Raw genomic sequence first — 14,996 nt, 5'->3', positions numbered from 1 at the left:
TGTAGCACAATGTCACCATTTTTCCATATGAGAGTGTTCCTTTCAGTAAACACCGGTCCTCCAACTGTGCTGACATCAGCCCAAGTAAAGCAGAACAGATACTGCTGTATTGCACCAATTTATAAAAAACAGTTTTTTAAAAACTGCAGTACACAATATTTAGTGCACTGAGAGACGGAGACATCTTTCCTTGATTCCTTGAGACAGTTTAAATGCATCTGCAAACCCTGCTCCGACGTACACTGTAAAACCCCTTATTTGGCTGAAGTACCCGATTCTTTTTTAATGCAAGTTTGTGTTCATTAGATGAATACATGGTAATTTACTACGTTATAGGTTTCATCTTCTGCAGTCAGAGCAAAAGAGTTTTCTCTTTCCTGAAAATGACTACCCTGTGCATTCCCATCACCACAGGGAAAATTTGGGCTGGCTTGAAGTCGCTTGGTTTCTGTGGTAGAGCCATATTGGCTGTAAATTACAGCGTAGAGTTAAGTGAAAGTCCTAATTTGGTATGTGCTCTGACTTAGAACAACACACTAGATCACAAATATCTAATACAAATGTCTACCTGGGAGAAAGAGAGCAAACATGAAAATATCAGCCAAGGAAAACACGATACATTTTCACCAAGCGCTAAGATGTTGGGGAGGTAGAAATTTGAATTTCACAACTTCTCTCTGCCAGAAACAAACCCCTTCCCGTCTGTATTACACGGGTCCAAGACCATGGGGTTTTTGCTCTCACTTCGTCTAGCATCATACAACCACCCGAGTTTTTTACAGTTTGCTGGTGAGCGACAGCATTTTAATAATAATAATGAATAATAATTGCTTACACTTATAGAGCGCTTTTCTGGACACTCCACTCAAAGCGCTTTACCGGTAATGGGGAATCCCACTACCACCACCAATGTGCAGCCCCACCTGGATGATGCGACGGCAACCATAGTGCGCCAGAACGCTCACCACACACCAGCTCTCAGTGGGGAGGAGAGCAGAGTAATGAAGCCAATTTTTATAGATGGGGATGATTAGGAGGCCATGATTGGTAAGGGCCAACGGGAAATTTGGTCAGGACGCCGGGATAACACCCCTACTCTTTTCGAGAAACGCCCAAATTTTGAATTGAACACATCATCGTCTGCAATAAACCACAGCGGCGACAGGATCGCTTCAGCAGATTTCACTTGTGCCGCTACGGCTGCAACGGGCAGTGATCTGGCGTCATGTAGAACAGGAGTCCCTCGCCCCCGGCGGGTGCCCCTACCTCTCCGCCAGCGCCGGGCTGGGCGTGCTCCGCACCGCCTGCAGCTCCTCCTCCAGCCGGCGGCGCTCGGCCTCCAGCCGCTCCAGCTCGCCCGGCGTGCGCCGCCGCGGCGTCACGAACTGCAGCTCCTTCAGCAGCTCCTCCTTCTCGTTGATCAGCACCAGCCGCTCCCTCTCCACGTCCAGCGCCCCCGGCCACGCCTCGCTCTCCAGCTTCGCCAGCTCGATCTTCACGTTGGCCATGCTGCAGGGCGGACACACACACAGACCGCCGCGCGTCAGCCCGGACCCCGAAACCCAACACAGGCGCCATTTAAGGGCTCCTTTAAGTATGGGGCTGGATTGTTCAAGTCAAACAGCAGTTTCCCATAAAAGTGCTGGGAGCACAAGCTAACACTGCCCAGGACAATTCCTGCTGTTGACTACAGGGCAGCTGAGGCTCCCCACTGTGCTGAAGAATAATAATAATAATAATAATAATAATCGCTCACACTTATATAGCGCTTTTCTGGACTCTCCACTCAAAGCGCTTTACAGGTAATGGGGACTCCCTTCCACCACCACCAATGTGCAGCCCCACCTGGATGATGCGACGGCAGCCATAGTGCGCCAGAACGTTCACCACACACCAGCTCTCAGTGGGGAGGAGAGCAGAGTAATGTAGCCAATTCATAGAGGGGGATTATTAGGAGGCCATGATTGGTAAGGGCAAATGGGGAAATTTGGCCAGGACACCGGGGTAACACCCCTACTCTTTTCGAGAAGCGCCCTGGGATTTTTAATGACCACAGAGAGTCAGGACCTCGGTTTTACGTCTCATCCGAAGGACGGCGCCTGTTTACAGTATAGTGTCCCCGTCGCTATACTGGGTCATTAGGACCCACATGGACCGCAGGATGAGCGCCCCCTGCTGGCCCCACTAACACCTCTTCCAGCAGCAACCTTAGTTTTTCCCAGGAGGTCTCCCATCCAGGTACTGACCAGGCTCACACCTGCTGAGCTTCAGTGGGTTCCAGTTGTGAGTTGCAGGGTGATATGGCTGCTGGTGTGGAAGGTATGTCAACCGAGTCTTACTGCAGACAGCAAGAAGCACCTTTCTTGTCTGAGCCGTATTCACACGGAAGGCTCAGGCTACTGAAATCGCACAGTTGGGGCTTACAGCACTGGCGATACCTTACCATTTAAAACTTCCCTTTAGCGCAAATCTTCTAAAAAGTAAATACATAGTATACGACCTGCGTTATCAGTGCCCAGGCCTGTTCTAAATGCTAATTATCTACTCGGGGAAAAAAAAGGCACAAGAAAACTTGAAAGAAGTTAGTGGCATTTCACCAAGAATAAATGCGATACGACATGCTGTTGCAGATAATTAGTAAAGGTAACAATTACAAGATCACAAAAGCTGAAAGCATAAACTGAATAATAAGCGTGCATTAGGGTTTCATTATGAGAACTCTTAATAGCTCAACATTTAGCACTGTCTCGGCTGTAAAAGAACATGTGAAATTACTCTTGTTGATGCGGACGGCATGAGAAAGAAATTAACAACACAACTGGACAAGCCTGGATACTTATTACACGAATATCAGCAGAAGTGTCAACACATTCCTACAACGCCCCTTGGGAAGAATAGATTGAGCTCAGTGCAGAGAAGAATGGAAGGGGAGGGGGGGGGGGTTGGGGCTATGAAATTCCAAATGCTTCCAGCAGGTGGTGCTATTGTTACAAGATTCCCAAAAGGTATTCTCTGCTGCAAGCAAGCAGATGTTACTTCATAGCTAAAAACTGAGAAAGAAGGAGGGAGCAGAAGCAGGGGTCGAAGGGGAACAGTGGGAAAGCCAAAACCACTTGGGCAGAGTGAACCGAAATAAGCTAGAGAGACGGACCTCTGCAGGAGGAGCAGCAAGGGAATCGTAGAAGGCCATCGTGTGCAAACGAATAGAGAGAAGAAAAAAGCAGGGGATGGCCAAGTACTGGGTGGCTGCGTGGACCCAGTCGAATGATGACTTTGGCTCCCGGTGTTTTTGTGTTGGCTGTGAATCCCGGAGAAAAGATGTCGACAGAAAGCCGACTGGGAGAAATCCTGGGTAATCTTGGCTGGGGGGAAGCGAACGGAGAGATCTCGGATCCTCACTGCTCTGACACGTCCCCGGCAATATTTGTCCACCTTCTTCCCTTTTCTCCGGTGAGAAGGCGTCTGCATTTTCTGCGAGAGCTGCAGATTTCAAGTATTTTGCGGTTTTAGAAGAGCAAAGCTCCACTAATTATGATTGCTTTCCGTCGGGAGAAGGAACAAAAAAAGGTATCGGCATCATTAGCAGAGGTCACACGGCACGTGTCAATGTGCAGAAATACTGTTTGGTTCTAATTTTATGAGTCACAAAGTGTAGCCAGGAAAAGTCACTCCATTAAATCAAATCAAGTGTAATTTCACATGCACAGCATGTATCATGTACATGCAAAACCTTTATATTTCAACAACAAACATTACACAGTATAAAGGTGGAAATAACTCCTTACGTTTTGAATCATATTAATATTTTGCAAACCAGCTGCTGGTTAGAAAGTTTGAAAGGGTTATACTCAAGTCAATACCAAAGTGATCAATACCTGCTGCCAAGTAACCAACATAAAACTTCAAACTGTCACAAACATTTCATCTCCAGGGGGTATAGAAAGTATTGACTCTCATTGTATTTTGCCTCATTTGAGTTACAATCAGACAACTTGGTAGACTGATATTGTTTTCCCTTTTGATCCATACAAATTCTCTGATAAATAATATCAATTTATTGATATCGATATCACGTATCAATGTCAATGCGTTGAAATTGCATGATATGTCGTTTGGAAACCAGTGGTTGAAGTGGTTATCCATTCAGATTGAAGACACCTGTGAGCTCCTACTGTTGCTAAAAAACATTTACATTGCTAAAAAAATAATATGAAGCCAAAGGAGCTTCTGCAACAACTAAGGAAAAGAGTTGTGGATAGACATGAGTCAGGCAAGGGATATAAAAAGATTTCAAAGGCACTGAGTATCCCACAGAGCACTGTTGAATCAATTATCTGGAAGTGAAAACAACTACTCAGAATCTTGAACAACCGTCTTCCAAAAGTCAGCAGCCAGATAAGAAGGACACTGGTCAGAGAAGCAGACGAGAGGCTGGAAACAACCCTCCAAGACCTACAATGTCTTATAACTGAGATGGGAGAAACTGTGAGTAAGTCAACAACAGCTCAGGTTCTCCACAAAAATGGACTGTATGGTCCAGTGGTGAGGAGGAAGTCAAATTCGAAACAAACTCACAGGAAGTCTTTCTTCTGAAACGATGAGGTAGAAAATGTTATGGGCTGATGACACAAAAAGTGAGTTATTTAGCCTCAATGTCAAGCATTATATCTGAGAAAAAGAAGAGCATCGCTTATGACTCACAAAACACTATCCTCAACTGAAGTATGGCAGTGGCAGCAGACTTCTGTGGGGGGGGGGCTTTTCATCTGCAAGGACTGGTAGGCTTGTCAAAGCAGAGGGCAGAATGGATAGAGGGAAATATAGGCAGATCCTGGAGCATCTTCAGAAGAACTGAAACTGGGACGGAAATTCATATTTTAAAAGGACGATGACCCCAAACACAAAGCCGAAGCAACCCTCGAGTGGCTTGAAAAGAAGACGGTGGACGTCCTGGAGTGGCCCGGGCAATGTCCAGACTTCAATCCCACAGAAGATCTGTGGCACTAACTGGAGATTGCTGTACACCACCAGCTCCCCCAGTAACCTGCAACAGCTGGAGCAATTTTCCCCAAGAAAGAGTGGGCGAAAATCAAACCCGCAAGATGTGAAAAGGTGGTGATGATACTGCAAAAACTTGAGGCACACCATTAGGGCTTGAGCAAACGGCTCAGAACTTCTGCGACATGAACAAGCTGTTTGCGATTTTTCCTGCTGTTATTGCCGAGTTTCCTGGAAACAATTTGGATTTCCTCTATAGGTCCAATAACGTTCAGCACATTTGGAGTGAACCTACTGGGCCGCTATCACCTTCTGAAGCAGTGAGGGTGCTCCAGATCAGCCAGCTGTGTGGCTCAGAGGATTTGTTTTTGCCTGTCTGTCCTCTGAGAAGCTCCGGAAATTTGGAGATGCCCGAGAAAGAGCAAATTCCACCCAGGGATGAACTGCACAACCCAAATAAGCAAATAATTTCACAGTGTACGATAAACAGTTAACCCTTTCCCACACAGAAACTCTTGCTTGGCACAGTACATAAGGCGTGTGTCACATACTCCTTAAGTCCAAAAAGAATCAAACCTTAAAGTACGTGAGTATCTCTGTGATCTGATCATACTTTTACATTTCAAAACATTAACAAAACAGATGCAGACATTACTGCAAGAAATGATGGTGTTATGTTTATCCAGTTTGTCTTTAAAGTAAAAACAACCTTCAAAAATATATATTTTGGAAGCCAATGTCAGGGGCTGTATATCCTTTGGTCATATCAAAGGTGTTGTTTTGGCTGTGAAAGACTAAGCTTGGTTCCAACTGATGCCAAGAGAGGGAACAGCAGTCACTGCTGCATTTATATGGTTGTGAGCTTTGATAAAGATGGTTTTTGCTCATCTTTGAAGTCAGACACTTTCCAGCTGGGCTAGCTGGCACCGTGAGCTGCAGTTAACCCCTTCAGATGGAGATCCATCAAGCCCTCACCCCTCAGCCCCCAGCCTGGAAGCTGGAATGAAACCTGTCAAAGTGAAAAGCTGGCCGCCTGTGACCAGGAAAGAAGAAAGCCTGTACGTGCAAGAGAGATTTGTTCGTTATGTCTGAGAGAAGAAAATGTCGGCACCTTCTTTTAGCTTCTTCGTACTGCAGACTGAGTCGGACCTTCTCAGCCAGCGTGGCTCTGCTCATCAGACCAGCCTGTAACACAGAAAAGGGACAGAAAAGCAGAGAGCTCACACAACCGTCTGATCTTCTCTAACGCATATCTCCTGCAAATACTGTTAGTGCAAGTCTCTCATTAGGCACGTTTTCCCTGTAAAACAACACATGCTTCTTCCTTTAGGCCATTACTACCCTGTTCCGCCCCAGAACCCAGTTTTCCACTTCCACAGGATCAGGCTGGATCACAGAAAAACATCACATGTAACGACTTCAAGTGACTGGTTTTAATATCATTAGTAACTCTAACTCCCTCCCCCCCGTAAGCATTCCATCTGGTCAAAATCAGAGCGGTTTGTGCAAAACTGTGCCCTGTAAGCAGCTTATTTTCTAGGTTGACCTGTACTTGACTTGGATTTCTATCATACGCTTTAAGTGCTGTGGAAAAAAAATGTTTTTTTAGAAAAAGAGAAAACACTTGTTCATTAGAGAGATAAAAAAAATCCCGTACGATAGCATGGATGGATGGAATACATTTTTCTAGCAAGAATCCTGCATGTTTTTGCAAGTTGTCTCTGCGAAGGCTCTGATTTCCCGCCTCCTTACACGTGACGTGCGGGCTACATCAGAGATGCCTCTAGATTGATTCTGGGCACGCATGGGGTCCCGCACTCTTTGGTGCCCCGTGTAGATTGGGGTGCCCTGCACCCCCTGTCTGCAGGTTCAGGCTGGCTCCCCGGAGCTCTGCAGGACAAGGCCGCTTTGTGTAACGGATGCGCGGGTCCTTGCAATGTCAAGGAGCTCATTAAAAGTAAAGTGGACTTCAGGATTGCCCGGCAGCTACTTTTTTGCTGGTGTATTTCCAGTGCATTCCCCTTGCCCTTCCACCCACTTCGGCCACCACTGCACAGGCTTCTCCCAGCTGCACGGCGGGGCTTCCCGTGAAATAACAACGCTACGGGCGTGCCGGGGAGCCGGCCGCGCGCCGCTGGGTTCTCGCCTGCGTGGCGCGAGGGAGGGAGCTTGCCGGGGTCGGGTATCCAGGAGAGGACGACGGCGAGGGGGGCTTGTGGACCCTGTTTTACCACGAGGGCCGTCCCTGACCTAGCGAAGTGCGGGGGTGAAAGGGGGCTGCTGGGAAACAAGACCGCCCCCACGGGAGAGGCTATTTGACCATCTTACATATTTAAATCAACTTCTGAGGCGCGAACGAGAGACGCGAACGTTTCGTCACAAACGCGCTCCGCAACAAGCCGCCGACAGAAGCAGGCGAGCTCAGGACACACGCAGGCTGGTTCCGCTCCGGATTACGGCTCACCTCCCCCGAGACGTCGGTCTGCGAGCCGGCGTCCAGCACGTGCCGGGACAGGAGGAGCTGGGAGCTGGAGGTGTCCCGCAGGTCGGGCTCGGATCGGCGCATGCTCTGGTCCGAGTGGAACCGTTCCTTCAGTCTGGCCAGGCTCTGCGGCACCCGGGAAAGAGGAGAGACACTCTTTCGTTCCTTTCGGAAACACACTTGTCGGCACTCAGTGACCGTAAACCGTGTTCCCCCAAAACATCCCTGCTGATGCAGTATAGTTTCACCACACTGCTAAACCCATCAACAGCTCTTTCCTTTGCTGTTCAGAAAAATGTCTTCAATTAAAAGCAACAATCTGACAAAACACCACAACATCTGAAACACAATGCTAGACAAATTAGGTCACTTATTTAATGGCTTTTAGGGGAATACTTCCTTTTAACCCCACTATCATACAAACAGAAACAATTACTCTGTAGTCCCTGGATAATTCATTGCACCCACAGAGCATTCTCTGTATTCAATTACAATACCTGCATCAGGTCCTGTTTCTCTTTTTCTCCCGAGCTGATTGCTTTCCGAATGGATTTGAGCTCACTCAGAATAGCTTTCGCCTCCTTAAGCTTATAGCCACTCTGGCCTCCAGACATTTTTTGGTCAATTCTAAAAAGGAAAAAGAGAAAGTAGTCAAAAAGTTTTTTTTAATTCATATTTGACTATCTATATGCAGCACTCCTCCTTCACACAATTCACTACCACAGTTGGTCAGCAAGGTGAAACACATGGGTTGTTGAAAGCAAGCAATAACAAAAAAATACCCTTGAGATAAATAACCGTTAACTAGGCCTGAACTGTAAAAACATTTTCATTGAAAACAAAAGCAGAAGACCAGCAAATCTTCCCTATGAAAACAAACTAATCTTTATTGCAGGAGAAAAGTTTTAAAAAGTTTTTAGTGTAAAGGAAACGATTTTCAAACAAGTAAAATACATGCCCTGTGCTATATTTACCAGTGGAGTTTCATAAGCAAATCAACTGTTTTTCTCCAATAAGTAACATAACCATGCATGCTGTGCACTGATGGCACTTAAAAACAGAAAAAAAAACAGCCGTGAGATGTTTAAACCAATGGGATCTGCTTTCCTAATGTCCTTCCTTAATCAGTTCAATGACTTGCGCTATAAATACTGAAATAAAAACATTTAGACTTTGTGATAAATCGTCCTTTCAAGCGTCAATTTACAAAGTTACTGTCACAAACATTTGGTGCCAATAAATCGTATGTATACTAGATTCTTTGTTTCCTCAGACATGCAATTTAGCATCTTAAATAACAAAAATTGGATCTCTTTTTAAACAAAATTGCTTGCAAACAGGTCAAGCTCAAACAACGCTTCATTGTTTAATTAATATAATAAAAACTGGCTTGCAGGCTAACCTTTAATCCATGCATAGCCATGTGAGTATTGCTTCAGTCCCATGATTCACAGCCTGGCGAAGACTGTGTAGCAATACTGATCGTTTCAGGTGGTCATTTTCAACCCCAAATATGAATTTTTGAATTACTACTATTAGTGAATACTGCTGGGAGGGAAAATAGGATCTCTAACCCATGTACATTTGTATCAAAATCAATCACTAAGGGTCTAATGAATAATAATTTGTTCAGATACTAAATAAAAATGAAAAATACCACAATTTAAATATACTGCACATGTTATATTGTCTTGCAAAATATTTTCCTGTCCTGCTAACTTTCCACATTTTCTGGCCATTTGTGCTTGCAATAACAACACTTTGAAAAAGAACTTTATATTTAGACCCGACAATTTTCTTTTCAAATTGCCAAAGCTAAAACTGCTGCTCAATAAATACATAAATACCACCCATGCTACCTTAGTCACTTCAGGTGCAAAATATTTGATTGAAAGGTCACAAAAGTAGTGTAAAGGTCTCTGTGTGTAATCAAAGTTGTTCAATGTGATTTCAGAGTAAGGCTTCACAGACGCCCAATTTCAAGTCACAACACACACAGTGGACGATATGGCACTGCAACCACAAAGACCAAAGAGTTTCTGAAGCAAGTCAGGGATAAAGTGGTTGAGAAGCACAGGTCAGGAGAAGTCTAAATATCCCTCTCAGTATGGGGAAACTCATCATTAAGATTTGGAATGTGAACATGCCACCCAGACACACACTACCAAGGGCACCAAGGTGGCCAGGCCACCCTACTGAACTGAGCAGCTTCGAAACATTTCTAAATTCTGAGATGGAAGTCACTTCTGTGAACGATTAGTAAGAAAGAAGCCATAACCGGAAAAAAAAAAACTTGGCAAACAGTTTTGAAGAAAAAGTTAGTTGAATAAAACTGCATACATTAGCTGTAATTCACTAAAATGTATTATTATGGGTAAAATATTATACTTTTGCAGGGACACGGTAGATGTGGGACGCAGAATAATCTCTTTCAAGCCTTTTCCGCTCCTCAAAGTTATTAATATGCTTGAAATGCCCGCATTCTTCTTTATCTGCCAAATGTTTCAACAAATAACAGATAGTCCCCAAAGTAATACAGCAGAAACAGTGCCTTTGAAATCCTGATGTCCACTGCTTCTGTAGCAGAGCTAATCTCGGCCAAGGGGCAAAGATCACTGCCTTCGCACTACTGCTGTGCAATCGCACACGCAGGCTGAAAAAGCCTAGGGAAGCAACGGCCTACACAATGAATCATTCATTAAAGCACAGACAGGTGGTCGACACTCTCAAGTCAGCGGAAATCTAGGTTTACTGGAGAGTTTATAAGAGAGGAGACCCAGGATGTGAGGCAACCAAAACCCTCTCCTTAAAGCCCCGGGAGTCCCACGAGCCTGAAGCCCCTTTAATAATTATCGAGAGCCTTCAAGGCTCATGTTACAGCTGATTTTTCTATGAATTTCTTGTCTGACTTAGCCTTCCACCCTTCATTTTTAGGTTTCAATTGCAATACCCCTCTCCCATCTCTACAGCAGTGGGATGAATTTTTCACAGATGCTTTGCATCCTTGTCCAGCTGGATATCAAGGTCATGGAAAAACCCTACAGTTCACTCCCCCAAGCTACAGAGAGCAGGAACGCAAGACCGAGCCGGGAACTCCTAAGACTATTAAACCCACGCTCCTGGGTATGTGCTTGCTCAGAGGTGAGGCGAGTTATCCCAGTACGCGTTTTATCGACTGCAGACATCGATTTGGTGCCAATCAAGTACAGTACCTGTACCAGTGCCACCTTGCCCTCAGATCTCACCCTGCAAACCCAGAGACATATTAAGGCCTTTGTCTGAACTCCACCGCAGTAACAGAGAAGTGTACGACAGGCAGACTGCCACTCGCACAAACAAACTTACTGTTGTAAGGTTTCAAAGCCTTGTTCTTTGTACATAAGCTCTTGCTTCATTTGTGAGAGTTCCCGCTTCAGTTTATTCACCTATTGAATGAAAGCAGAGATGTTAGTTCAATCTGTTTTTATATGTACTCATGGGGAATAAAAATGGCTTAAATACCCATGGAAAGCTACACGCCAATTATTTCAATTAGTCATTTCAATCTCGCTCGGCTGATGTTTTTCACCCTCCTTCAAATTTAGTTAATAGTATTTCATAACCAACTTTAAAAACACTTGGCTTCTTCCTCTATGCACAAGCTTGCTAATAGCTTTAAGACAAAAACTGGCATTACCAAAGAATTTAAATAGTTAATTTTGAAGGATATTCTTTGTTGCTTACTTCATACATTAACTACAAATTACTTAAAAGCAAATATTCCACAAGCAGATTTTGTTCAAAACTTTATATTTCACCAAAAGTTTTTAGCCTTCAACAACCAATGGGCTTTCTTCATTCGCACTGCAACAAACACAATTATGCACATGAAGCCAAAAAGAAATTTGATCTAAAAAATCCTTACTCTGACTTTCGTAGTGGATATTTCAGCTTTTAGTATGTCAGGGTCGTATTTTGTGCTTGATGAAGATCCTGAGAATACTACAAATAAGAAAAAAAACACAAAATTAGTTTCTTCTGAGATAAGAAAACCCGAAGAACACAAACAAATTTGCACTTAACATCGCACTTAAAATTTCCCTCTACTGTATCAGTTCCAACATTTTGGTCTTGTGGTAGCCGCCCAAAAAAATGAAACCAGTGGGTTAAAGAGCTCAACCTCCACTGGCTCAGGGCTCCTCTTATGTCGCAGTGACTCAGGGCCCCCATGTCTTTCCGTGTGCTTGTGCCTCTCCTCCAATCAACGCTAATCCTCCTGCATGGGGTGGCGTAGCCTGGGATGTTAAAAAGCAAGCGGCACTCAGGGGAATGCACAGGAGGTTCATGCCCGCTCTTCCTCATTCTCCCGTGTGCGGCTGCAGGGTTTGTCCTTACGAGCCCCCCCGGTGAAAAACATAGTGGGCTGTCCCAGAGCTGGCGGACTGAACCAAAGTAAATGAGGGGAGTCAAATTTGGGAAAAAATGGTCAGAAATGTGGAGAAATTCAAGCACTGCAATGTAAAACAGGAGCACAAGAACTCGACGGGCCACGCTGAGGAGCAACAATTTTGTGAAATTCACCTGCCTTCGTCAAAAACGCTGATTAGCTGAAATACTTTCAACGTCAGTACTCACAGCTGGTCCTGGAGCTGGACTTCTCCTTGTAGGCATCGTTGAGGCGCACGTACTCGTCCAGGGCGAGCGCCAGCCTCTGCTCCTTCACCTGGTACAGCTCCTTCTGCGTGCTGAGGGCATCCTGCGCCACAGTCAGGTACTCCTTCAGCATCCGCTCCTGCTCCTTCCTCCACTCCTTCCGGGGGTCCTCCAGCTGGGTCGTTTCTGAGCGTTCGCGCGCACACACAGAGAGACGCACACACACACACACATACACACACACGGTCAGTTCAGCATTCCCACACCTGAAGGGTCTTTTTGAACGGGCAACCGACAAGAGGCCGGGGAGGCCGGAACGAGGTACCACGGAAACACGCCGGTGGATGGACCGGGGTCAGACCGCGACGTGCACGCGGGAGAAAACGAGAAGCTGTGGATTCTGTGCGGGGGGTGGGGGGGGTTGGGGTGAGGGTCTGGGGGACTTTACTTGATCATGCAATACCACAATAAGAGACAAAATACACAAGCTGTAATGAAGTGACGCCCAAGTGTGCTCATAACCAAGACTTTAACCAGTCATTTTGCTTTGTATCATGAAAGAAGACAACAGCTCCTAATCTGAAAGTTTCTTGCGTACAGCACATGACAATACAGAGCAAACTGTATCTTAATCCAAAATCCTTGATGAATCCAGCTGAAAATATCCTGTTTTCTTGGAACAGAAACAATTAAGCAAACATTTTGTTTTGTGCGTCCTAGAGTGGTGGGAGAAAAGTTAAATCATCCAGTAATGGGACACCAAAAAATGGTATAAAAGGAGACCTGTTTATTCTACTTAAGATCACACAATTACCAAAAAGGGACTGGCTCACAAGAGACAAAATCACTTACAGCAGACATGCCTTATAGGAGGTGGCTCTGAAGAACACACATTCATATCTTTATTTGTGCTTCATACAGCAAAGGACATAAAGATCAGAAGATGACACCTAGCCTCTGTCAAACCTGATAAACCTTTGCTTTAATTATTTTTTTTTTTAGTTAGCTGTAGAAGATTCACTTCATACTCCAACAATGCAAAGGTGGCATGGTGAAGTGAGCAAAATATTTTCAAAAGATGTCATTCACTTAAGCAGAAGGAAATTTAAACCAACTGCACACTTTGCTGTCAAAAATATCTATTTTATTGTTGCTTGCAAGCAATATATGATTCTTCTTTTGCTTTTGTCAAATTATGCCAGCCTAGGCCAGTTGGTTAGTCAGAGGCAAACACCCAAAATTCTAAGATCTACTTAACACCAGTAACTAAGAAAACAGGAAGTTATTAAGCTCTGAACTATGTGACAGACATAATGAAGAACTTTTACATAGAACTGCATTGTGCAGTTCCAAACACTGTCAAAACGCCTTGTACCAAACCAGTTTTCAGCTTAAAGAGCCTGAAGTTGTTTGCACATAAGAATGAAGAAAGAAACTTGAGGACACTTTCTTTTGAAATGCTTCTGAAGGGAGAGCGCTACAAATTAAAATTAAGTTCCTCTTTTTGCAAAACGATTTTAAAAAAGTCTCAGCCCTTCTGTGCCACCTTAAGTATGTCAGCAATGCAGAGACTGTTGACTATGAGGAATAACCAGATTTTCCCCAGGGCACCTCTGCTTTCATCCACATAATTACTTCAATAAAACCAGTCATTTACCTCCAGCAATTTTCAACCTCATTTAGCCCACTACTGTAATATATTTTTTGTTTCTGATCTTTTTTTATAAGATCCCCTTTATTTTTGGCTTTACAGTGAGCACTGGAAACTTTAATACTTCAGCGATATGGGAGAAATTCACTCATCTCCATCAATGGCTTTGATTATGACCCGAGGAAGCACCTTGAGATGCTGCATCATGAAAGATACCACAGAAAAGAAAGCTTATTATTTTCTATTATAAAGCTATTTATTATAGAAAGTGGTTGAGGATAATTGACTTACATGAGTCCCTGGGTAACGAACAAAGCCAATATGTTATACACAAACTCTCTGGTGGATTGTACAGGTGTTGTCTCAGGAGATAACTTGTGTATGTTACTTTCGTCCATGTTTTAAGTACTCTTTTATTGCTAACAAAGCCTTCATGAACAGTAAAACATGTTGAATTTTCTGTTTCCTTGTGTTACAAGGTACAAGACCGGAGTCATAACTACAATGCCGCATTGCTGATGAATGGTTTCTAGAATAACATCTGCCCTGCGACTCATTATGTTCACAGTTCACAGGGCAAACACACACACAAATATAATCCCTGAGCACTGGCTATCCCCGCCAGCATGTCTTTGGAAGGTGGGACGAAACCAGAACACCTGGCAAAAACACATGGAAACACGCATGCATGTCCTGACAGCCAGACACAGGAAACCACAGCTACCTCACTCGGCTAACCACGATGAGCGTCCAAGGACGGCAGGGCTTCAGATATAGACTTTCTTGAGCCTGCTTACGATTTATAACAACTAGTGTACCCAATACTTTGTCTGTTGGACCTGGGACCCACAGAGGTTTCTCTCACGGTGGGGGGGGGGGGGGGGTGTTTTCCTCTCCTCCAGAAGAAAGAGTGAGCCAATCCATTCATGCTGTTCCAATAAGTGTAGGGTATGCTCCTTCAATGAGAATGTCCTTCTGAAGGCTCGCTAGTTATGTGGGTTATGACACCTTAAGAGACTGCTGGGGATAATGAATTTTAACAGGAATAAAACATATGACAATTAAGTTAATAGAGCAGACCCCAAATCCCTCAGGAAAATACTCCTTGGGCAAATATAAGCATAATCATTTTTACTTCTCTCTTCTGAAACATGATAAAAGCTGGATGTCACTGAAGTTAGTACAACAGCGCAGATATAGGGCCTGACCCAGAGGAATCTTTTAGTTACACCG

The 14,996-nt window shown here is 44.4% G+C and overlaps 1 protein-coding gene across 1 annotated transcript in view; it reads right to left on the bottom strand.

Annotated features, from left to right (window-relative positions):
• LOC102689985 (protein WWC2) overlaps window positions 1–14,996 on the bottom strand; it is a 72,071-nt gene that overhangs the window by 23,391 nt on the left and 33,684 nt on the right. The window contains exons 3-9 of the mRNA XM_069192962.1: window positions 12,095–12,298; window positions 11,385–11,461; window positions 10,826–10,905; window positions 7,978–8,107; window positions 7,463–7,606; window positions 6,110–6,183; window positions 1,267–1,509 (exon numbers count right to left, since the gene is read on the bottom strand). Coding sequence (XP_069049063.1) covers window positions 1,267–1,509; window positions 6,110–6,183; window positions 7,463–7,606; window positions 7,978–8,107; window positions 10,826–10,905; window positions 11,385–11,461; window positions 12,095–12,298 — 952 coding nt within the window. The remainder of the gene's footprint in view (window positions 1–1,266; window positions 1,510–6,109; window positions 6,184–7,462; window positions 7,607–7,977; window positions 8,108–10,825; window positions 10,906–11,384; window positions 11,462–12,094; window positions 12,299–14,996) is intronic.

This window comes from Lepisosteus oculatus, chromosome 1 (genome assembly GCF_040954835.1).
Source record: "Lepisosteus oculatus isolate fLepOcu1 chromosome 1, fLepOcu1.hap2, whole genome shotgun sequence".
Taxonomy (NCBI): domain Eukaryota; kingdom Metazoa; phylum Chordata; class Actinopteri; order Semionotiformes; family Lepisosteidae; genus Lepisosteus; species Lepisosteus oculatus.
This window is presented reverse-complemented; position numbering and strand designations above follow the sequence as displayed.